Here is a 26,359-nt window from a genome sequence, read left to right as displayed (position 1 = left end):
CCTTCCAGAATTGTTTTTGATTAGTCTCTTATTCTTCAGAATCCTTTTCTTTCTGATTCCTTCACAGAATTAGCAGTTTCAAAATATTACATTAAGGGTGCTAAATAATATGTCATTATGAAATGTAAATCAAGATGTGGGGATGATAAAGAAGAAATCAACTGGATGTCAAGCTGTCACCAGTGTCCCAGATCATTCCCTGGCATAGAACGAGTGCCCCTAAGCTCATCCCTTAGATTCCAAGGAGGCCAGGAGAAGCTAGATTGCATGCTGACTATCAAAGACTTCTGTTCTGAACAAACCCTTAGGCATAGTGTATATGGGGAATGGCTATTCTTGGATGAAAATCTTAGCTGAAATTCTTGGCAATTCAATCGGTTTATTTGTTTGCCCTTTAACATCATGTCGATAAATTAATACTCATCAAAAAAATGGAAACTATAGCATTATTGCCTGTCATGTGTATTCCTTCTCCGAATTCCTGTTGAACAAAAGAATGAGCTTGACATGTAGGTTACCACTTTAACACTACTATCTGGTTTATCCAGGGACCAGGGACTGTGTATTGGATTTATGGCTGTGGGTTATCCTAAGTATGTGTGAATATTATTCTTTGCAAAGATACTTATTTGCTTGGAATGCCACCTTCCTGTGTTTTTTTTTTGTGGGGGGGGGGGTGGTTCCTCCATGAGAAATGGTGGAGGACATTGCTTAAGGGTCAAAGTCCTAGAGCCAGGCTTTGGAATCAAATTTTGGTTTTGTTACCTTCCTAGCTATGTAACATTGGGCAAGTTATTTAACCTCTCTGTTTGCCAATTTCTTAATCAGTAAAATAGGAATAATAAGTAATGTGTCACAGGGTTATTGTGAGGACCAAATGAGTTAATTCACAGTGCCTGGAACCTCATATGTACTTGATAAATATTAGCTTTTGTTATTAATTCTCTGCTTAATTAACACTAATTTATTAAACTCCATTTTAAATATCACCATCTCTGTGAAGCTCTCCATAATTACCCAAGGCAGAACTAATCCCTTTCACTCCTCTGTGTTCCCAAATCATTTTAAACATATTTGATTGAACTGTAAATAATTTTTAACATGTGTCTTTTCCCTCTGCTAGACTATGAGTGCCATAAGGGTAGATTTCCTTTTTGAAAGATTCATGTTTTATTCCTAGTTTCTAGCATAACAATTCCTGGATTGAAGTGGGTGAATAATAAATATATGTTAGTGCTACATCTCTGTCAAGATCACAAAAATTCCTGAGCATTAGACCATGCCTGTATGTTTTTGGAATCTCCCACAGTCTTTAGCACGCTGCTGGTTGCATAATAAATACCCAATGTATACTAGCTGATTCACTGATATTGAAATTCCTACGTCTGAAGCAACAGGCCATTACATCATATCTGAGACATTTGAAAGGAAAAAAGAACAAAAGAGATGTATTGAGCATGGCTTGCTTAAAAATAATATTGCAGCATTCATAACCAGGGAAGATTAGAAACTTGAATGCATGACTGCAAAACTTGGTCAAACAGGAGAGGCTTAGTTAAGTTTGTGGAGGCACTGGGGCTCTTTCCACAGCAGATGGGGAATAATATACTGTGCTAGCTGAGAGGATAAACAAAACAGTGTCATGGAGTTTAAACCATTGAACAGAAGAATCTATAAAGAGAAAGCAGAGAGGAGGGAAGAAACAAGCTAAAATAAACATTTGGGTGGGCAGAGAAAGTATTAAGCATGACACCAGATAACCCAGGCCCTCCAGGAAAAGAGGAAGAAGGAAAAATGTTATGCCAGGAACAGAAGAAACACTAGGGAAAAATACAAAAGTAATAAAGAAGCAGCAGAGGGAAATACTTACCATGCCTGGGTACATATGCTAAAAAAAAAGCACAAAAATGATGCCTAATGCACATTCAGAGAAGATGAATCTTAACGAGAACATCGCCACATCATCCACATGGGGTCTGAAATAATGGGTGAAGGGGCAAGGGATTTATTATGAAAATGACAATAGCTGTGGCCCCTTACATTTCAGTAGAACTGTGCTGTACATAACACTTTCACACACATTGTTTCATTTAAAACAATAGAGCTGAGGCCTTCTCACATCATCTAATACTTATCTTCCCTTCTGCCCATCTCTCTAGCTTTGTAGCTGGTGTCCCTGCTTCTGGCCTTGCCCCTCTACATCTTCTATCAACACTGTAGCCAGAACGAACCTTTGAAAAATTGGGTCAGATCATGTCACTCTTTCTTTCAAGATGCCTTCGATGGTTTCTTGCCAAGAACTTCCCATCTCAGATTCTTTGCATTCTCTTTTCCTTTAAATGGAAAGCTCACCCTCAAAGATACCCTCATCATTCACACCCTCACTTTTTAGATTTTAACTCAAATGCCATTTAATCCAAGAGGCTTTCCTTCATCAACCCCTCTAGAAATTCCTATTCCCCTAACCCTGTTTCAATTTCTCCATAATGCTTGTTACCATCTGACAGACTACATATTTACTTGTTTATTTGTTTATTTTCTGCTTCTCCCCACTAAAATGTAAGCTTCATGAGAGCTGAATTGCCAGTGACTATAAGAATGGTGGAACATGGTACGGGGACATTAATACTTGTTGGATGAATGAATGAAGAAATGGATAGATGGATGAATATGACAATTGTTACCAACTAGCGGTTCAGAATTTCATTAGTTGGATATGAAAGATGAAACAATACAAGATGTTGCTACCAAAATGATTGATGCTTCCTGACTTTGTGGAAGTGTCAGGAAGTGGCAGACCACATCCTTATTCTTACGACTTCTTCCTTTTATGGTTTCCCCACACCATCATTTTCTTCTGGATCTCCTTCTATTTCTTTTATCACCTCTATATGCTTCCCCAGTACTCCCTATTCCTCACAGGGTCTTAGGACATGTAAGAAATAAGAAAATATATATGAAGCCTCTATCTTCTGTCTGGCACACAGTAGGCAGTAAAAAATCAGTTCTTTTCTCTTTTTCTCCTCCAGCACAGGTTCATAATTCCCTTGAGTCCATCAAGTTCAATATGCTCAACTCTAAAGTTTTCCTCATCCCATACCAAAAAAGAACACACACACACAAACCCCATCAAGACAAAAAAAAACAAAAAACAAAAAAAAAACAACAAAAAAAAAACAAACAACAACAACAAGAAATACTAAGTGAAAAACTTTAACTCAGTATCTTATTCTTTACTTCAGTTAATGGAACCATCAAAAATCTAATCATCTGAGTCCTCTTGATCTCAACCCTTCACTATTCCTTGTCCCTCAATATATAATGGGAATCACTAAGTCAAGGAAGTAAAATTAACCAGATTTTATCAATTTCACCTCTGCCTCCATCTCCATCACCAATCCTGCTCTCCAAATCCAAGACCTCATTCTGGCTCACCTGGGACATGCCTTTTACCTCTTACCCTTCTGATTCCTACCTGGTCTACAGAGCTTCTTATATGACACCTCCTTGGTTCCTCCAGTCTAAATTAGGTCTTGACATGAAGAGTGACTGTATCTTGTACTTTTTCTATATCGCTCACATCACCAATATAATATTATAATTGCTAGTGTGATTCTTTTTAAAACACCTGTCTCTTGCTCTATTCTATATACTTCACGAGGACACAGGCTGTGTCTGTCTTATTTATGTTACTATAAGTGCCCAATTGTTTACTTCATGGTAGGTATGCAATAAAAATTTGCTGGAAAATAAATAGGCTTTTTCTAAATTTCCCATGTGGTAAGCCTCCAGAGCTTTATATATCCCCACTTTCATTGTGATTCATGTTATTGGACATAATGGAAATGGCAAGTCACCTTAACCTGTTGTTTCCTTCAACTTGTCCATTCCTAACACAGTAACTAGTAATAGGAAACATTAATTTAGGGCTTATTTGACACAAGCTCCATGCTAAAAGCACTTTACTCATTGTCTTGTTTATAGCCCTGTGAGGCAGATGTCTTTATTATCTCCATTCTACAGATTAGCAGACTGAGGCAAATTCACATAGCACTAAATGGCAGTACCATAATTTGAAACCAGGCAGAGTGACAGAGTAGTGACATGCTGAATCCAGGAAATTCTTCTTCTATTAATATAACCTCCTAAAATCTTAAAACTTTGTTATGTATTTTGATGAAAGAAATAGCTTCTTAAGACTTTCTTATGGCCACTGTCTTTAAACATGGCTACTTAATAAAATGACTCTGGGAAGTTCAAATTCAGTTTTGTTACATGCACATAGCATGTAGTAGTATTGATAATTTAGTGGTAGTGCATGACTAATGTGAGATCTCTTGGAGTTAACTGGAGATTATAATAATTTTTAAATAACTATGAGAAGACAACAAATTCATCTTAATATCTCCTGACGCATTAACATGAAGTACATATTTGACAGTGTACTAAACAGTGTAAGAGGTTGTCTCATAATTAAATGCAGTTTTCACCACAGACAGAATTTTAAAAACTTTCAATATATTTTCCAAACAAAATCAGTGAAAAAATTAAACAGTAACTAAACATTTAAGCTATATTTATATACTTAAAAAGGAAAGGAGACAAATTCAGCTAAATATTTACCTTGACGGCAGGGATAGGCTTTTGGGGGATAAAACAGTTTCTCTCAAGTGGGGAGAAAGCTGTATTTTGCTCTTTCAGTCTAATCTTGTTCTCTGCTATGATTTTCTTGCGTTTCTCAAGATAAGGTCCAAAACTTGGCAGTTTCTAAAAGGGAAACACAGAAGAAATCACATTAGCTCATAAAAGAGAAAAATGTGAGGATATAAGCACATAAATATTATCAACAGACAAATGTGTGTTTTGAGATTGTTTCATATATACTGTAACAAGGTCCTCATTCATTCTTGGACCACTAGTCTTCTAGGTATCAGATTCCATTAATTATTAAAATAATTTAAAAGCACAATATCTTTAGCAAATTTGTATGTATTAAATATACAAATGTTAATTAAAATACATTTCTAAAGGGAATAAGGCTCACAGTGGTAAACCAAATCATTTCACTTAAAATAACAGTTATTAGTTAAATCACTTGTTTGGTTTATAGAGATAGAAGGTGAAACCCATTGATGTTTTTTTCCCCTTCATCAGGTTTTTAGCATGATATAGACACAGCCATAGTCCCTGACAAATGCTTCTGTCAATAGCAAAGGTACTCTGCCAAAGTTCCAATCTGTATCTCTATTTTATTGTGTTCAAATTCTTACTACATCTCTTTAAAGACTGTAACTAATGTTGTTGGCATTTTCCTGGAATAGCTGAAAAACAAAATGGTAAAAATATTGATTTCTTTGAATAGAAAACAAATTTTATTTTGCATGAAGAAGGCAAAAATAGAAACAAAAAGCAGAGGAAATGTCACAGTGGCTAAACAAACTCCATCAATATTCAAAATCACATCATGGAGCTTTAAATCTCAAGGTTATTCAATTGTACTCTACAGAGTTCTTTTAGAAAGATACCTGGGCGTCATGGAAATATGTTAAGTGGTTTCAAGTTAACACAAAAATGCCGTCATACCATTCATTATCCCATGATTATTTCCTCTTCACTTTGTCCTTCCCCTCTTTCAGAACCTTTGATTTTCACTTTTACTGGCATACATTGCTGGTGATATACACTATTGAATTCCAAATATTTTGTGTCAGCCTGTAACCTGGAATTGCTAGGTCTCTTTTATGAGACTGCAAAAACACCCTCTCTCTCCTGCAGAATAAAGCCCATTTATCTAGCTGATGGAGGCTTGGAAAACTACAGCATTCCAAGGTCATCCTGATCTCTGACCTAGCAAATGCTTCAGTGAAAAATCACTCTTGTTTCAAATCACTGGCCTCCACTTCCCAGGTTGCATAAGGCCTCAGGAAAATATGTTCTCCCATTCTCTCAAGCTCTCAGTAGAGTATGTATAGTAAACTTAAACCGTGTTCCATGATCAAGCCAAACAGCAAACCGAAACTATAAATTTATATTAGCAAGAAACATATTTATGTGGGAATATCTAAGATTTTTAACTTCTATTGTCAATTCACTGTAATTATGTCAACAAGTTAAGCAAATGGAAGCAATATTATGAATGCCAAATTAATTTCTAGAACTATGTACTTTATCTCTATACCTTAATGCCTTCCTACATTACAATATTTAATGGTTGTGCTAATATGAAATAACATGATGTGAACATTTTTTATATATTTTTACCATAAAGCAAATGATGCTGAGTTGCTAAAAGCATAAAGAAATAAAAGTATAAAACAAATTCTCAATATTTATCAAATAGGCGAGACTCCTTAATATGGAAAAGGTAGCTTGTTTGAAAGTCCTTTTATAAATAAACTTTTCCTGGGGAAGATGCGGTATTAGGGATTACATCTGGTGCCAAAGAAATGCCCCTGGGATCCAGAGAGTAATACCTCATAAGATAATAAACACATGTCCAGGTGATATAAATCTGGTCAAAATGACACTCTCTCCATACTTCTCTTATACATCAAGGGCACCTAAATCCTAATCTCATATTTTTGAAGATTATTGAGAATGGTCAAGTGTCAAAACACTTGACCTCTGGTTCTAGTAGATCCCTCATTCCAGCAAGCTCTATGAGAATCTGAGCCATTATCATGGCTCCCTAATCCGTCCTTTCCTTAGTAACACCATCTAATTCCACCTAAGAGTTTTATAAAGGCTGATAAAAAGAGAAAGATTCTTGGAACTTTTTGACCTATTTATTTTAAACATAGAGCAGAGGAGAATCTTTTTGCCATTTAAATTACTCTTTATGCAAGTGTAGAGAAAGGATGTTGAATTTAAATCATAATATTCCAAATTGTTCCAATAAAAGTAGTGATAATCATAGTAATAAAAAATAATAAACGTATTTGAAAATCTCCTCATGCTGAACAGAGTATAGCCTGGGTAAACATCTAAAAACCTGATACTATCTGTAATTTTTTTGCAATAGTTGACCTCTAACCATGTGTAAATTATGTCATGCAGCCTTTCCATGGCTGGTTCTCAATTGAATGTAAATATTTTATTGGATTTTCTTTGTGCATTGGTTAGACACATCAGTGGAATAAATGTAAATCTCGTCAATTTTTTTTAAATTGAAAGCACAAAAAATATCAGTGACTGCTCCCTCAACCTCCTAACATGTATCTCCAAATCAAATAAGGTCATTTGTGTGTGGTTTCCTCATGGTCATGTCTAGATTCATGAGATTCATCAAAACTTCAGGGCTGCCATAGACATTTTGTTTTCCTCATTAGTAAGAGAACGTTAAGTGATATTTTTATTACATTGTACATACTAAAGTGGCTCTAGAATATTTGGGTACTCAACATTTTAAAAGATAAGTTTTCTGCATATATAAAAGAGCAATTCTCCCTGCACCAGGCAATCACTCTACACCTTCTACATTGAGGTTTATGTTTATGTGTTCGTGTTGAGATTTTGCCAAAAAAACAAAAACAAAAACCCACCACAAACCAAAGTAAAATAAAACAAAGGGTGAAGATGAATGCATAGTTGGCCACTGTGTATGTGTATAATCAGTGATGATTAATAAAGCATTTATTTCAAATCTCTGCCTGAACATATATTTAATTGATTTCCTATGGCAGGAGGAGAAGCAGCAGGGCTTGACAGCATCAGCAGCAGGAGCTTTTCCCCTTCGTTCATTATTTTCTTACAGAAAAAGTTGTAGCCTGTAGAAACTCAAAGGAGAGGTTTTGAGCATCGTGCTATATTTCTTAAACAAAGGAAAAAGTTCTTTAGGACTATCAAAAACTGCTTTGTAACTGATGAACTGAACAAAGCGCAGAAACGGTGTGACTTTTGTTTCAATAGTTTCTCCAGGGATTCATCATTGATGAATTTGTTCTGAACAGTAGAGCTAAATCCTGCTCATTTAAAGATAACAGTATCTCACACTAAAACTGTCTCTATCCAGATATAAAAAGCATTACATTGCCGATAGAAAAGTGACAACATAATGAATCAACAATGATACCTTAAGCCAGCAAAGCTTTAAGGTAAAGAAGTCTATTTGGATTATAATTTATTCATGGATCAATAGGAAAGTAATTGAGCATATTATGAAGTAGAAAAGGGTTTTTGTTCCTAATAGAATAGAATCAGGTACTGGTATCTTCCAGTTTAAATTGCATAATTTTTATGAGAATGGCAGCAAGTTGGCTAATAGCACTGGTCTATAGTACTGCAATGGATCAACTCTATTTTTAACAACAAGAAAAGTAAATACTTTGATATCCAAATATTGATAAAGTAAAACGATAAAAGGAGTTCAGGTTTATACTGAATATATATATGCATATATGTATGCATGTGTGTATACAATGACAGACTGAGGAAAAAATTAAACATAAAGGATATGTATTTCACAAGTACCTAAAAGTTGGCTTCTTTTTTTTCTTTTTTAAAAGGCACGTTCCATAAATGGCATATTTACATTATCCATCTTTTGCTATTTATTCAACAAATACAATATTGAATGCCTACTCTGGGCCAGGAATTGTGCTGTGCTATGCTGAAGGTTTCATAATTTCCATAAGGTATGTGTACTGTTATCAGTTATTAATTTTTTAAATATCTCTTGCTATTCATTAAGATTTAGTGTCAGGTTGATTATATATCAAGAGTATCTGGTTATTGCAGCTGTCTAAAGGCATGCTATACAAAACTTCTTGGAAAATGGTTTGAACTCAATCAAATGACCAACAATTGGAGAGAAAAATTAAGAAAATAAACCGTGGAAGAGTTGATCCTAAAAATCAAGAAGGCAACCAGAGTACTTATTTAATATCTAAAAATAAAATTGGGGAACAGTGTGGCATAATGTCTGAAAACATGGGTTCTTAGTCTGTTTCATCATCTCTGAAATGGGTCATTGTAAGGTTTAAATGCCATGACCCATATAAAGTTCCTAACACACACTTTTATTGTTATAAGGTCATGATGATGCAAGGGAGCATGATAGATAAAAGTAAGAAGTCTCTCCTCGATTCTGTGCTGTCTGAATTCATTTACTTTTCTTCCCTCTCACCTCCATTATGAGTGTAATCAATTGCTTAAATTTTACCCTGGTTTTAATTTCAAAATCAGTTTTAGTATGATTTAGCTTGAGAAACTTAGATTTTCCTATGATAACTGGGATGCAATGCTTAACCACTGATAAAACAGTAAGCAGTTTTTCATGATAATATCAAATTTGGACAGTGGAAACAGTAACAAGATAGAGAGAGGAAAACTCATCTATATATTACATGTTATCATGAAATAATGTGGTGCCGAATAGTGTAAATTGGGACACTGGAGTGGACAAGCAAAATACATGAAATTAATGAAATATGACTATTAGTTTAACTTGATAAATTTGTGCATACAATTTGGACTAATAATCTGATGTCCAAATAAGTAAAAAGCAATTATAGTTCATGCTTCCTAGTGTAAGTAAAAAGCCAACATTAGCATAGTGGCTATGGTACTGACCTAGGAGTTGAATTTGCATTAAAATCCCAGTTTTGCACTCATTAGCTGTGTGACTATGAGTAAATTAACCATACTGTCACTAATTTTCCTTATGGATGAAATCAGAATAACATTATCTAACTCACTATGTTGGTATAAGCTTTAAATGGAATAACGTTTGTAAGATGCACGTCTGCCAGTCTATTCTGATTAACCTTAACTGCTTATATTATTCGGTGTACTCCATTCTTTTTAATTCCATGTTTGCTCATGCATCCTTTCTGCTTGAAATGTCCCCTCCCAGTCCTTTTCATCTGATACATGCCTTTTGCTTTTTTGTTCCAGTTTGGTCTTAGCATCTAAGTAATCTCCTTTATGGACCACCTACACAGTCACAGATTACTCAGGGCATATTTTAATCCTTATGCTTACTGCACTGCCTAATCATTATTAATCTATGTCTCTGTCTTCCCCACTTGAGGTCCTAGGGAGTTGGCTTTAATCTAACACATAATAGGTTCTCTCTCTCTCTCTCTCTATACACACACACACACACACACACAATTTATATATATTTATATATTATATATAAAAATATATATTTTATATGCATTATATATGTTATCTATATATATCAATTCAGTGCTTTATGTTCACAATGTTGCGTTACCATCACCACTATCCATTACCAAAACTTTGCAATCAACCCAAATAGATACTGTGCAATTTAAGCCTAAACTCCCCATTCCCTACCCCACCCCATCTCCTGCAAACCTATATTCTAGATTCTAACTCTGTGAGTTTGCTTATAATTTCATATCATTGAGATCATGCAATGTTTGCCCTTTTGTGCTTATTTCACTCAACATGATATCTTCAAGGCTCATCCATGTTGTTGCATGTATCAGAATTTCATTTGTTTTTATGACTGAATAATATTCCATTGTATGTTGTTTTAGTTTCCTAGGCTGCTGAAGCAAATACCATGAAATGGGTTGGCTTAAATAATGGGAATTTATTAGCTTACAGTTTTGAGACCAGGAAAATATCCAAATCAATGCATTTTCTAGACGATGCTTTATTCCCAAAGATTGGCTGCCAGTGATCTTTGGCTTCTCTATCACATGGCAAAGGCATATTGTGATGTCTGCTCGTTGCTCCCTTCTCTTCTGGATTTTGTTCAATTCAGCTTCTTGCTTCCTTGGTTTCTCTCTCTCTTTCTCTTCATTCCATTTATAAAGGGCTCCAGTAATAGGAGTATCAGTCCTATCCTGAATGAGGTGCGTCATCTCTTATCTGAGGTAGTCTCATCAAGAGGTCCTACTTACAATGGGTTTCCACCCAAAGGAATGGATTAAATTTAAGAACATGTTTTGGGGGGTATGTACAGCTTCAAACCACCACAAATGTATTTACCACATTTTATATATTAATTCTTTGGTTGACAGACACTTAGGTTACTTCCTTCTTTTGGCAATTGTGAATAATGCCATTATGAACATCAGTGCTCAAATATCTGTTCAACTCCCTGCTTTAAAAATCTTTCGGGGATATACCTAAAAGAGGGATTGTCAGATCGTGTGGTAATTCTATACTTAACTTTCTGGGGAATGACCAAACTGTCTTCCACAATGGCTGCATCATTTTACGTCACCATCAACAATGAATGAATGCCCTATTTCTCCACGTCCTCTCCAAAACTTGCAATTTCCATTTTCTAATAATAGCTATTATAGTGAGTGTGAAATGGTATTTCATTGTGGTCTTTATTTGCATCTCCTTAATAGCTAGTTATGCTGAGCATCTTTTAATGTGTTTTGGCTATTTGTAGATCTTATTTGGAGAAATGTCTGTTCAAATTTTTGCTCATTTTTAAAATGGGTTTTTTGTCTTTTTATTCTTAAGTTGTAGTGTTTCTTTACATAGTCTGGATATTAAACCCTTATCAGATATATGTTTTCCAAATATTTTCTCCCACTGAGTAGGTTTTTTTTTCAACTTTCACGATAGTGTCCTTTGATGAACAAAATTTTTTAATTTTGAGGAGGTCTCATTTATCTACTTTTTCTTTTGTTTCTTATGCTCTGGGTGTAAAGTTTAAGAAACCGTTGCCAACACAAGGTCCTCAACATGCTTCTCAACATTTTCTTCCAGGAATTTTATAGTTCTAGTCTTATATTTAGGCTTATGATCTATCTTGAGTTGGTGTTTGCATATGGTGTGAGGTAGCAGTCCACCTTCGTTCTTTTGCACAAGGACATTTTTCCCAGCCTCATTTGTTGAAGAAATTTTTCTTTCCTCATTGAGTGGACTTGGCACATGTGCCAAAAACCAGTTGGGCATAAATTTGAGGGTGGATTTCTGAGCTTTCAGTTTGATTCCATTGGTCTATATGACTGTCTTTGTTTTGGTACATTACTTTTTTGATTACTGTGGCTTTGTAATAAGTTTTAAGATTGGGAAGTGTGAATCCTCCAACTTTGTTATTTTTCAAGATGGCTTTGGTTGTTTGGGGCCCCTTACCTTTCCATATAAATTTAATGATTGACTTTTCCATTTCTGAAAAGAATGTTGTTGGGATTTTGTTTGGGATTGTGTTGAACCTGTAAATTGCTTTGTGTAGAGTTGACATCTTAGCAATATTTGGTCTTCCAATCCATGAACAAGGAATATCTTTCCATGTATTTGGGTCTTCTTTGATTCCTTTTAGCAATGTCTTGTAGTTTTCTGCATACCAGTCCTTCACATCCTTGGTTAGATTTATGCCGAGATATTTAATCCTTTTAGTTGCTATTGCAAATGGAACTTTTTTCTTCTTCTGATTGTTTATTGCTTGTGTGTAGAAACACTACTGATTTTTGTATGCTGATCTTGAACTCTGCCACTTTGTTGGATTGATTTATTAGCTATAGGGTCTTTGTTATAGATTTTTCAGGATTTTCTTTATATAGGATCATGTCAACTGCAAATAGAAAGTTTTACTTCTTCCTTTCCAATTTGTATACCTTTTATTTCTTTTTTCTTGACTAATTACTCTAGCTGAAACTGCCAGTACAATGTTGAATAACAGTGGTGACAGTGGACATCCTTCTCTTGTTCCTGATCTTAGAGGAAAAGCTTTCAGTCTTTTACCTTTGAGTATGATGTTAGCTGTGTGTTTCTCATATACGCCCTTTATCATGTTGAGGAAGTTTCCTTCCATTTCTAGTATTTGAAGTGTTTTTTTTCAAGAAGGCTGCTGAATTTTGTCCAATGTGTTTTCTGCCTCAATTGAGATGATTAGGTGATTTTCTCCATTGTTATGTTAATGTGGTGAATCACACTAACTGATTTTATGTTGGATGAATCCCACTTGATCATGGTGTATAATTCTTTTGATGTGCTGTTGGATTTGGTTTGCTTGTATTTTGTTAAGGATGTTTGCATCCACATTCATAAAGAATATTGATCTCTAGTTTTCTTTTCTTTGCTATCTTCATCTGGCTTTGGTATGAGGGTGAAGTTCGCTTTATAGAATGAGTTAGGGAGTGTTCCCACCTCTTCTGTCTTTTGAAGGACTTTGAGAAGAATGTTAATTCTTGGAATATTTGGTAAAATTCACCTCTGAAGCCATCTGGTCCTAGGTTTTTCTTTCTTGAAAGGTTTTTGATGACTGATTCAATATCTTTACTAGTGATTGGTTTCTTGAGATCTTCTATTTCTTCTTGAGTCAGTGTAAGTAGTGTGTTTCTAGGAAGTTGTCTACTTTTTCTAGGTTATCCAGTTTGTTGGTGTACAATTGTTAGAGTATTCTCTTGTAGTCCTTTTTATTTCTGTAGGTTTGGTATTAATAACCCCCTTGTCATTTCTGTATTTAGTTATTGGTATCCTCTCTCTTTTTTCCTTTGTCAGACTAACTAAAGGTTTGCCAATTTTATTGATCTTTTCAAAGAAACATTTGGTATTGTTGATTCTCTCTATCGTTTTTTTTTTCCTGTATCTCATTTATCTTCACTACAATCTTTGTTAATTCCTGCTTTCTGCTTGCTGTGTGTTTAGCTTGTTCTTTTCCTAGATCCTCTATATAAGGTCTCTGATTTGAGATCTTTCTTCTTTTTTTTTTACGTAAGCATTTAGAGCTATAAATTTCCCTCAAAACACTGCCTTTGCTGCATCCCCTAAATTTTGATATGTCTTGTTTTCATTTTTATTCACCTCAAAAAGTTCCTAATTTCCCTTGTGATTTCTTCTTTGATCCATACATTAAGAATACATTGTTTAATTTCTAAATATTTGTGAATTTTTCACTTCTGTCTCTATTATTGATTTTGAGCTTCATTCTATTGAGATAGGAGAAGGTACGTTGTACGATTTTATAATTTATTTAAACTTGTTTTGTGACCAGACATATGGTTTATTTTGGAGAATGACCCATGGGCACTTGAGGAGAATGTGTTTTCTGCTGCTGTTGGGTGAAGTGTTCCATATATGTCTGTTAGGTGTAGTTAGTATAGAGTATCATTCTAGTCTTCTATTTCCTGACAGATCTTCTGTCTAGATGTTCTATTCAATATTGTAAGTGGTGTATTGAAATCTCCTAATATTAATGTAGTACTGTCTATTTCTTCCTTCAAATCATTCACCATTTGCTTCATATATTTTGGAGCTGTGCTGTTAGGTGCAGGCATATTTATAATTCTTATGTCTTCTTATTGAATTGACCCTTTTCTTAGTATATAGTGAGCCTCTTTGTCCCTCAAAACAGTTTTTGATCTAGTCTATTTTATCTGATACTAGTGTAGCTATCTCAGCTCTCTTTTGGTTACTACCTGCATCATATATATATATATATTTTCATCATTTCACTCTCAACCTACTTTCGTCTTTGCATTTAAGGTGAGTCTTTTGTAATTAACATATATTTAGTTCTACTTTTTTTTAATCCATTCTGCCAATCTCTGTCTTTTGACTGGGGAGTATAATCCATTTACATTTAAAATAAATGATAATGCAGGACTTTCTTTTACCATTTTGCTATTTTGTGTTTGTAAGTCTTGTACTTTTTTTGACCTTTGATTCTTCTGTTAATGCCTACTTCCCTATTTATTTGATCTTTTGTATTGTACATTTTGATTCCCCTTTCATTTCTTTCTGAATGTACTTTTCATGTATTTTCTTTGTGGTTACCATGGGGTTAAAATCAGTAAAATCACATTTGTTCTGATATTGACTTATTTTCAATAGCATACACATCACTGTACCTATACCCCTTGGTTCTTCATCTTTTTTATACTTGTTATAAATTACATCTTTGTACATTGTACATCCAAAACTGTCAATTTATGATACTTTTTATGCATTTTTGTTTTAGCACTTGTATGAAGCAAGAAATGGAATTACCTAATTACAATGCATTGCAATAGTACTGGTATTTATAATTGCCCACATGGCTACCTTCACCAGAGGTCTTTATTTCTTTATACCCTTTGATCCTAGTGTCTAGTGTCCTGTCCTTTCAGTCTAAGGAACTTACTCCAGCACTGCTTGTGGCGTAGGTCTAGTGGTGACAAATTCCTTCAGTTTTTGTTTATCTGGAAATGTATTCATCTCTCCCTCATTTTTGAAAGAGAATCTTGCCAGATATCAAATTCTTGGTTCCCAATTATTTTCTTTCAGCACTTTAAATATTTTGTATCACTGCCTTCTTGCCTCCATGGTTTCTGATGAGAAGCTGGCATCTACTCTTATTGAGATTCCCTTGTACATAACTTGCTTGTTTACTTTTGCAACTTTCAGAGCTCTCTCCTTATCCTTGGCATTGCACAATTTGATTACTATGTGTTGGGCATGGTTTTCTTTTAATTCATCCTGTTTGAGGTTCATTGGGCTTCTTGAATAATGTTCATATTCATGTCTTTCATTAAATTTGGGAAGTTTTCTGCCTTTATTTCTTTGAATATTCTTTCTCTCTTCTTCTTGTGGGATTCCCATAATGTGTATATTGGTACACTTGATCGTATCCCATAGGTCTCTTAGGTTCTATTGATTCTTTTTTATTCTTATATTTTTCTGCTCCTCAGCCTGAATCATTTCAGTTGTCTTATCTTCATGTTTACTGATTCTTTCTTCTGCTATCTCTAATCTGCTGTTGAAATTGTTTAGGGAATTTTTCTTTTAGTTATTTTGTTCTTCAACTCCAGTATTTCTCTGGAGAGATTGCCATTGTTCATTCCTTGTTTTCCTCAAATCCTTTAACCCTTTCTTTGTGTTTTCTTTTATCTCCTTGAGCATACTGAGAATCATTATTTTAAAGTTTCTGCCCAGTAAGGCCAAAGTCTGGTCCTCTTTTTTGATGGCTTCTGGATTTTTATATAGTTACTTTGGATGGACCATCATTTCTGTTTCTTCATTTGTCTTTTAATCTTTTTTGTGCACTGTAGATTTTAATATTTTAAAATGTTAACTCTGGGATTTAGTCCCCGGGCTGTCTCTTAAGTTTGTACCCAGCTAGTGATATGAGAATGATGTTCTTGATTTCCAGGAACTAACCAAAACAAATAAACCAAGGTAAAAAGCACCTTTCACTTTCTTTGCAAATTGGCTCTGCTTTGGCTGGTGATCTCCTTCAAAGCTTAGCCATCCTACCAAAAAGATCAGTCCATGGCAAATGGGAAATTCAGGGTCATCTCTATCTTATTTGAGTCTGTGTAGGTCTAGAGCCTGGTAACTTGCCTCTTCTCCTGGGCTTGTGCTTCCTAGAGGCCTTAGGAACAACCTGCTTATGGTTTACGGGAATTTGCATGAAAGCCCACTCTCCTACCTTTAGAATAGACTGCCCAACCCCCCTCATACTCTTTTTTTTTTTTAATTCAGTTTTATTGAAATATATTCACATACCATACAATCATCCATGGTGTACAATCAACTGTTCACAGTATGATCATGTAGTTATACATTCATCACCACAATTTATTTCTGAACATTTTCCTTACATCAGAAAGAATCAGAATAAGAGTAAAAAAAAAAAGAAAAAGTAAAAAAAGAACATCCAAACCATCCCCCCCATTCCCCCCTATTTGTCATTTAGTTTTTTTTTTTTTTTTTTTTTTTTTTAGTTTGCTGTTATTTTTCTAGTTCCTCCAGGTATGCAGTTAGGTCTTTGATTTTAGTCCTTTATTCCTTTTTTCTTTTTAATATTCATTTTATTGAGATATATGCACATACCATGCACTCATACAAAACAAATCGTACATTCGATTATTCACAGTACCATTACATAGTTGTACATTCATCACCAAAATCAATCCTTGACACCTTCTGTCATACTCTTTTGAGTGACTTAAAGCAGGTAGTCTTTTTTCCCAGGTCATTTCAACTTGATTGTTTCTCACATTGTCCCAGAGGTCTCCAAGTGGCTTCTCTGCCTTCAGGACAAACTCTGGGTGGGCCAATCAGAGACAGATTTCACAGTTCATTCTCTCAGACTTCCACCTGATAGACTGGCACTGACATACATGCACCCCAGTATGCACACAGGGACCATTCTGCTCTCTCTGGAACAGAGCCAGGGGCCCACGGTGGCAGGGAAAGTTGGCACCACCTGTAATGTGGAGGGGTTGGGGAGGGGCAAGCAATGGCACTGGGAGGTTCTTCTCTGACTTTTGAAGCTAGAGTTTCTTAATTCACCACCTGCAGTTAATGTAGCCCTTTAACTGTTTTCCATAGTTTGAGAAAGGTTACTCTCTTTAAGATTCTTCTGTCACATTTGCCCCAAGGGGATTGGGAACAATGGCCACCCTCAGAGCTGGCCCCTAGCAATAAAAGTAGGGATATGGGATCAGACCACGCATCCCTGGAGTTGGGGGAACTAGTACTTTATGTCTCACTCTGACACCAGCAACCTGAACCAAAAGCGCTGAACTACATCCAGTTTCTATTGCTGCCAGCCATGAGGCTGTGGGAAGGGGGATGGTAGCCACTGTAGGGAGGGTGAAACTCACAGGTTTTGTTTTCACAATTTACTAGCCTCTTCTTCCTATTCCTCTCTGGATGCTGCACAGTGTTCCCCTAGACTGCAGAATTTAAATGTGGTTAATTAAGTTCAATAGTTGTTTTGGTGGAGGGACTGATTACTGAAGTCTCCTACTCTGCTAACTTCCCACAATCCCTCAATATTATTTTTAAACTTAACAAATGAATGAATGAATGTCTTATAAAAATTTACAAAATCTTGCTGTCTGTTTGAAATGTCAGACAGTCTCAAACAATTAATTTCAAAAGGAAATTAAATTAGTTTTTTAATATTAAAAATTACATGAAGTAAAAAATAAATTCAAAATATATTTCTGAATCCATAAATTCAAAATATATTTCTGAAGTACCAGACACTTGACCTTAAAGAGCCTATAGTTAATAAACAATTGCAATACCCTGAGACAATGGCTGTGGCAGAGGTGACACAGGATGCTATAAAAGCAATGACAATGCGTACCCATCCCAGGCTGAGGATTCAGAGGTTTTTGGAGGATGTAACTGGTGAGCTAAGTTCTGAAGGATAAGGTGAAGGTAGGATAGCAAGCAGTGAAGATGGAAATGTGAGGGTTAGGAAGGGGGAAGAAAAACTCTAGGTGGAAGAAACAGCAGAGAGAAGAGGGTGACACTTTGGAAGAGTTGCTGGGAAGCCAGCAGACTGTGAACCTTCTCTTCTGTAAGATACGAGAAGGTGAGGAGCTTTCTCTGACAGAGGAAACAGAGCATGTCTTGCTTGGAAGTGATGACATCAGAATGTGGGTTAGAAATAATGTCAATGGAGAGAAGAAAATATAACATCCATGGAAAGTCAGCATAAAAGTGAGGGAGGACTGGCTTTTTGCCAAGCACTGTGCTGGTGTTGGAGCCACAATGATGAACAAGAGGTGGTTCTTTCCAAAAGCAGCTTACAGCCTTCTGAGGAAGACTAACTCATCTTCAAAGGAACTGAGGTGAGAAAATTATTATTTTACTATTTAAATGTTATTGAAATAACTCATTTATGGTTCCTCTAAAGAAACAAACCATCACAGTTTAAAGAAATAACTTCTAGCACAATACATTTAGTTTGGGGTTTGGGAGATGTAGTCCTGACTGTATGATTCAGGAGAAATCAAAACAAAGAGATGGGCCAACCACCATACATGAGAAATGCAGATGAACTTCGGAGCAGAGGGAGAACAGAGAAGAGAGGAGAGGGAATCGGAAAGAGCAAAAGATAAGGGAAGAGAGAGACAGAGAGGGAGTAGAACCTGAGGAGAGTATGACTGTGGAAGGGCTTTTATAAACAGGGAAAGCTAATATTCAATTTTAAGGTGTTTGCACAGCTGCAATCTAAATCCTCTTCTATAATTCCCACGTCTTTAATAAAGTCTCTTATAAACCTAAATGCCTTGGAGAGAAATTTGGAAGAAAATCAGGGAAATAGGGTTGAGTTTCAAGGTTGGGTTGGTGTACAGCTGAAATAATAGAAGAAAACAGGAGGTGAGGTTTGAGGGAGATTCAGAATTCAGTGACAGTAGAAATTTATAGCAGAAGTGACCTGGAGAATGTAATCTCTTGGGATTTTGTAGAAATCCTCTGGAAGGTTGGGACTGAGTGATCTCAACTGACATCTGAGTTACACAGGCAATTATGAGGAATGGGATCAGTAGAGGAATAGGTGCAACCTGATCAATGAACAATTAACTCCAACTAAGATGATTAAGAAAGACTTTATTGGGAAGGAGGAATGTAAATTGTGGTGAAAGATTAAAAAGGGGGTAATAGTGCATAGTGCTGGGAGGGTAAGGGAGAGGTGAGAGGGGTGTATGAGTAAAGGAATAAAGCTGAGAAATTAGAGGAAGAGTTCATTCTGATATGACTAAAACATAGTAAGTTTACAGAGTATAACAGACAAAGTTGGGAAATCTATGGGGGGCTCTGAATTCTGGACAAACCAGTTTGGATTTCACTCCTTGGGGTGTATGAACATGGCAGATATTTCTGAATGTGTGATTAGATCCCTGTGGTGGCAGAAAGAAGGGCAGATTGTGGGAGGATGGCTATGACAGAAAGCAGAGAATGATCCACAATGCTGCAGATGGGAAAACCAATTAGATGATCTGTAAGGTGGCCTATCTATCTATCTATCTATCTATCTATCTATCTATCTATCTATTATTTATTTATTTATTATTTTAGGATGCTATGGAACTCTGGAAAAAAGTGAACCAATGCTGATTCACATGTCCAACATTACTCTTCTCTCTTACTCTATGTGCTGATTGCTACAGCCACCACTACTCTGACAGTGACTCTTGCCCTGGAACCTACCCCATGTTTTCATTATTTCTGACACAGAACCCCATTCTTACAGATCTTTATCTCAATCTCTTTGCTGACCATCTTTCTGGAAATGACTCTTTCTCTCTCACCATCTCCTGCTCAGTTAGATTCTTAAGCAACTTTCAAAATTATTTATGAACTTGTGTTAACTGGTGGCTGCATAGGCTGTGGGCTGAAGAAGAGTTACCTCTTAGTGCAAATGAACCCAATACAGGATTGGTGGAGAACCTGGGAGGGGTGATATAGAATTTGTGTTTTTTTTTCCTTGTTTGCTGGAGAAGCTTTCTTGTATTTTATTGGAGATGAGGTGGAGGTGGGCGGGGACATGGGGAGAATCAACTTGCTCAGCAACAGCTTAGCATGAGATTCTATGAAGAAAGGAACTGCATCATCATCTTCTTCTTAAACAGCATCCACACATTTAGTGAGCATTGCTATACACCAAGCCCTCTGTAAAGCATGTGAGTACATCTTCTCTTCATTGCAACCTTGTAAGGTAGTTACTGTTCTTGTCTCAATTTTACAGATGAGAAGATTGAGGCTCAGAAAGGTTAAGTAATTTGTTCTGATTCTCACCATTAGTAAATGGCAGATACAGGATTCAAACCCCAGTCTGCCATATGCTAAACCCTGTGCTGTGTTGTCACTCATATTTCTTTGCAGTCCTCACAAAGCTTTGTTATTTAATATATATTTATTAATTTAATATATTTTGATTGCTATAAAGAGGTATACTACATATATTCTCCATTTCTTGAAATTATGCCTCTGCTTTTCTCATTCTTCAAACTGTTAAGGGAAAAATGTTTCATACAGTAGACACCATTAAAAAAACTGCTGAACACATATGAAGCAAAATATCTGTATTAGTTCATTACTGTTTATTACTGGCCTCAAGTTTAATGAGCTCAAGTTAATACAGGTGAAAGGCCAGAGTGTTACATGCAGCAGTTAATGAAATACCATAGAGCTGCTGAGAAAATGATTAGCAGCCAAATGTGAATTTAATATACTTCATTCTCAAGAAGCAATGCCCCATGGGAAGCATCATACTAGGGGACGCAATGTGGTGAATTGGAAATAGTTCTCACTTGAGAGTTAGGATATAGGCTTGAATCTTAGCCTCACTATGAGCTAGTTTTATGATCTCTAGCAGGGTTGTGGCTCCCTCTGAGCCTCACTTTTCTCATCTGTAAAATGAGGTGGTTGGACAAATGAACAATGAGGTCCCATTCAGTGATGTGCTTTGTTTTGTTTTCACATTCACAATTTGAAATCCCTCGGGTTTATGCCCATGAGGTGTCACATGATTTGTGGAAGAAACATTGGATTGAGCCATAAATTGTAACTCTTTGCCTCCTCTAGAACATTCTGAGTCTATTTAAGCTGTAAAATATGGATAGTGGATAGCTTCCCAATGTTAGATGATTTATAAACTGTTTTTGGGTTCATTGGTGAAAGGTACAGCTACAAATATTATAGCTATTTTATTTTATTATTAGATAATGAAACCTGTGTAAATGATTAATAGAAATAAAAATAGTTTTTAAAATGACAGCTATTATAATCTGTATGAATTGGAAAATTTGTATAGATCACCAAAAACACCAAACTGCAGTTATTTTACAAAGTTTGGTGTCTAGTCACAAACTTACCTAAAAAACATCCTATTAAAAAACCAGTTACACAGGAAATGGAAGTGAATATAACTGATATCAGGCATGGAATTAACAACGAAATACGAATAAAATAAATATACACTTGCGGTTGCATTTGGTGCATGCTGACAATTTTAGGATGTTGGAAGAAAATAGAACTTTCTAGTAAAGCAGGACGGTATGCTGACCGAACCTTGATCTTAAAATGTAGAGACTAAATCAATGACCTGGGGCAAGTCACTTGATGGATGTGAGCCTTGGTTTTCTTCTTTGTAAAGCAAAAATAAAAATGATCACCCTGTGTATTTGCTTTTCACAATGATTGTTTGAAACAGGGGAAGCATTAACAGATTATTAAAATACAGCGTTCACTATTTTGAAAATTGTAAAGCGGTATACAACCGAAATGTTATTTTATTATATTTGGCATAAATATCACTGAATGTAAAGATGAAGTCAGTATTATGAATTATAAAAATGTAACAAAATATTAGCCACCCATAAAGACTTCCTGAGCTATAGTCATGCCAGTGCCTTAGGAGGACTTGGATGAAATGTTTTGCTTTTGAAATCCACCTTCAAAATGCTACTGCTTTCATGGCTAAATTTTGCATAGAATGTCAAGGGCAAATACCAATGAGGGAAAATGGAATGAAAATTACTCACACAATGGGATGGAAGCAAAGAAAAATAGAAAAATGGGATGATGAGGAAAATGGGACTGCTATAGGTATGAAAAAAGTATATGGGATTCAGGCTGTATTTGGAGCAAGAGAAGCAAATTAATCTTTTTCTTATTTATTCAGTATGATACCTAATATCTTCTTACACAAAAACACCTGGATGACTGCTTGAGGCCTTTTTAGCTGAAGTGTGGCACAGGGCATAAAATATTACATTTTGATCCAACTAAAAACCCTATTTGGGGTTACAGTTTAGGATTACTGTAATAAAAATGATCATTTTGAAAGTCAATTTTTAACGTTTGTATGCTAAGCAGGAGATTTATATTTGAGATAAAATGAAAGCAAGTGTAAGTTTTTTAAGTTGAAAGGAAAGAATTTTCTAAGATAATTTCCATACTAGTAGGAAGCATTTAATGAGAGAAAAATATCTTTTATATGTGTGACAAAGTGCTTCATAAACAATAGCTTCTGTATCAGATACAAAATACCAGCAAACAGACATAAGACAACATTCATCTCTGAACCTCAGTGCCTACTGAAGGCAATCATTTTCCCAGGGATTTGGATTTTTTCTCCCTGTCTCTTCTTGAACATCCCTTTCTATACATAGTACTATTATGTATGTATTTTCAGTCTCCCTGAGTAATAATAAATATTTTGAGGGCAGGATCCTACTTGAACTTGCTTTTTTTTTTTTTTTTTTTTTTTACATTTTCTTAGTTCTTTGGGTTTAACTGACTAATTAAATATTTGATGAATGAATGAAGGATTAAAACCAACAAAAAACTACCCTGATAAATTTCAGCTAACCTTATGTGGTCACAGCTTAATGATAAAAACAAATTATCTTGTTTTGAAGACTCTTCATGTAAAATATTCAGAAAAACCCTCTATACACAATGCTTGGCAAGAGTGGGAACTTACGTAATGCTTAATTACTGAACAAATAATATATGATCTAGTCCATAATATTATATAAACCAATTGCTGATAATAACATTTACTTTGAGTTCTAATAAATCCCTACTGCTTGACAGCATTTGTTGTAATAAGGTATTGTTAACAGTAATCAATTTAGATTCAGTATAAGAGAGCTCATTATAAATAATTTCTTTTTATTTTCCAGGCTCATTGCTTAAAATTTTCTTTTAAGAAAATAATATTGGCTAACTATTTTACTCTTTTGCTTCATAACAAACAAATCAAACAACAAAAAAATGTATAGCCCATAGTTACCATAGAAACTGTTATTTTATTGAAAATTCACTTAATTCTGGATCTAGGCAATTATCACATTAGTTCAACAATTCAGCTTCAGGGAAAACTAGTTCACTTGAATTTGTAGGTTTTACAAATGCCATATGGCTGTGTTGTCCATGCTGCTAGTCTTTAGTACCCTCTTCCCTGAGCTGCCATAGTCTACTATACAGCTGAGCCTAATATTTAGCAATGGCTAATACCACAAAATGAGGAGAGCAGTCAAAGAAACCAGCCATTAGGTTGGACCAGAAGAAGTAGTACATAATTTGCTGAGTTTCTCAGCCATTAATTAGCCAGTTGCTGAATCTCACATGTCCCAATTGACATGAGCACCAATCGTTTTTATATATTATCTCATTTAATTCCCACAATAATGTAATTATTTTAATATTTGTGAGACCCAAGGCCCACAGATGTAGACTGAAGTGCTCGCTCCATGCTACATAACAATAAGTGGCAGAGCAAACTCATACCTATGTCTCCCAACTCCAAGCCTAGCACCTTCTGTTCTACATTGACCAGCCATGTCCTTCCTGAAGTTTTTGGCTACTGTTTCACCAAAATGATAATAGGTTTTTGGTGTTTTAGTGTTAGGTTTAGGTCCTGGGACGCCATCCACACCTGCCCTTAGGAATTTTGTGATAGAGCCACCCAGCCCTAGGAACCCTGCAGGTCTGAAATAACCCCCTGCCCCCACCCTTAGGAATCCTGAATGTTACAATTTTAAACTTTCTCGCTTCCAAGACCCCACTTTCAAACCAACCAATGGAAACTTGCCAACTACCCCTTTCCCCAAAGTAGCCACTGAGAAACTGCCATACCTAGACCTGCCAGCCTCCCCATCCCTGGACAGAGAACTTCCTGCCAACCATCCTTGATAAGCTCTACTGTTTCCTTGGCTTGGGGCTGTCGCCATTTTCTTAGGTCTCAGCCTGCCTGTGCACGGCTGGACAATAAAACTCCTTTTGATCGAGTTTTTGTCTCTTCTTTTCTTGATTGAAAAACCTAACATTTGGGAGAGAATATTGAAGGAAAGATCTAATAAACTAAGTCTTCAGGAAAGGTTCATTCTTTCACAAATACTTATTGGGCACCTACTACGTATCCAGCACGTACATGCATACTATGAGTTAGGCATTGAAGACAACTGAAGATAGTAGAGGGAAAAACAATTATGATCCCTGTCCTCAGGGAGTTTGTAGTTTCATGGGATTACATGTAAACAATCAGATAAAGCATTTATCACAATTTGCAAATATATATATTCATCTAATTGTTTAAGGTTTACTCTTATTAGACAACAACCTTTATCTCATTATTGTCTTTACAAGGCAAATTCTTAACCCTTATTATACTGAAATATCCAGTTACTCCATGTTCACACTTGAAATACTCCATATGGTTGGAGAATATGGCTGCAGAATACAACTGCTCCCCCTACAAATTCACAGCAACCAAATCAGATGGACACTCAATGCTGCCCCACAAGCCTACTTATTTCACCAGGTGTTCTCATTCTGCAAGTAACATTTTCAAACCTTCACTCCCCTATAATATGAATAGCCACTTTTCTTTTTTTTTTTTCATTCTCAGTTGATGACCTTGCCTCACATTATTGGTTAAAAACACTGTAATTTTTATATTCTGAATTTTATCACTCTACCTCATCTGTACTCTCACCATCTATCTTCTGTTATGATGGAAGGGTCTGAGGACCTTTCAGATGATCCACTTAAGTGCTGTATCTTATATACTTTTTGATCATCTGAAGGAATTTGCTTCTGTAATTTTTGTCTTTGACCATCCCACAATTCTTCTTCCTTTTTGAATGCAAATATGTTTTAAGCTCTTCCATCTTAAAAACAAATAAACAAAACTAAAGACAATAACCCTCTTGACTCCAAAGGCCTTTCAGGTCTCATTTATCCATTTCCCTTTAAACTTCTAAGCATAGTGTCTCTAGTCACACCCTTACCTCCCATTCAGTTCTTAACACACTCCTTTTGGGGATTTGTCTTCCATTCCAAGCCACTGACATGCTTTGGTAATGAGGTCAGCCACCACTTTTATTTTGCAAATCCTATGGTCACGTTTTTGTGTCCTAAGATCTTAGTTTAACTATCTCAACTTTATTCCACTCAGATGACACCTCCCTTCTTCTCTTAATTTCTCTCCTACATCATTTCTGCATCTCCTTTCTGGGTTATCTTTCTCTGTGAAACCTGTAACTATTAGAATATCCAAGGCTCAATCCTGGATGCTCTTTTTTTTTCTCTTATCCACACACTCTTTCTTAGTAATTTAATTCCATCTTATGGCCTTAAATATAATCCATGCTTATGGCTCTCAAATTTATATCCCCAGTTCTGTCCTTCATACTGAGCTCCAGACTCCTATGTTCAGCAACTTAATTGACATTCAGTTAAATGTTTAAAAGAGATCTCAATTTAACATGTCCTAAACAGGTTCCTTGCTATTTCATTCCAAATATGTTCATCCTTCAATCATCCATCTCAGTTAATGGAACAACTGCTGACCTATTTTATCAAGTCAAAAATCTAGGATTATTCTGGATTTTTTTCTTTCTCTCACCTTCCCCTTTAGATCTAATCTTTCAGCAGATATTGTGGGCTCCAGATCTCTCTACTTTTCACCATCTCCATTGATCTCTCCCTGGTCCAAGGCACAGTGTCTCTCACTTTGAACACTCCTAGCAACTGTGTTAAGTAGAAGCTAGAACATATTATTTCTTTCCTTAAAATCCTCCAAGGATTTCCCATGGTACTTAGACTAAAATCTAAAAACTTTGCTGTGCCTGCAGGCTTATCTGGCCCCTGCGTACCTCTTCAATTTTAATTTTATTGACCACAC

General features: G+C 35.7%; 1 protein-coding gene across 3 annotated transcripts in view; it reads right to left on the bottom strand.

The window, feature by feature from the left end:
- Positions 1–26,359, bottom strand: part of DPYD (dihydropyrimidine dehydrogenase) — a 943,583-nt gene that overhangs the window by 13,272 nt on the left and 903,952 nt on the right. For all 3 annotated transcript variants that reach the window (XM_037826568.1, XM_037826567.1, XM_037826569.1), the window contains one exon: positions 4,624–4,767. In XM_037826568.1, coding sequence (XP_037682496.1) covers positions 4,624–4,767 — 144 coding nt within the window. The remainder of the gene's footprint in view (positions 1–4,623; positions 4,768–26,359) is intronic.

The sequence above is a fragment of the Choloepus didactylus genome, chromosome 2, assembly GCF_015220235.1.
Source record: "Choloepus didactylus isolate mChoDid1 chromosome 2, mChoDid1.pri, whole genome shotgun sequence".
NCBI lineage: Eukaryota > Metazoa > Chordata > Mammalia > Pilosa > Megalonychidae > Choloepus > Choloepus didactylus.
The sequence above is the reverse complement of the archived record's forward strand: the minus strand, read 5'-3'. Positions and strand labels throughout refer to the sequence as shown.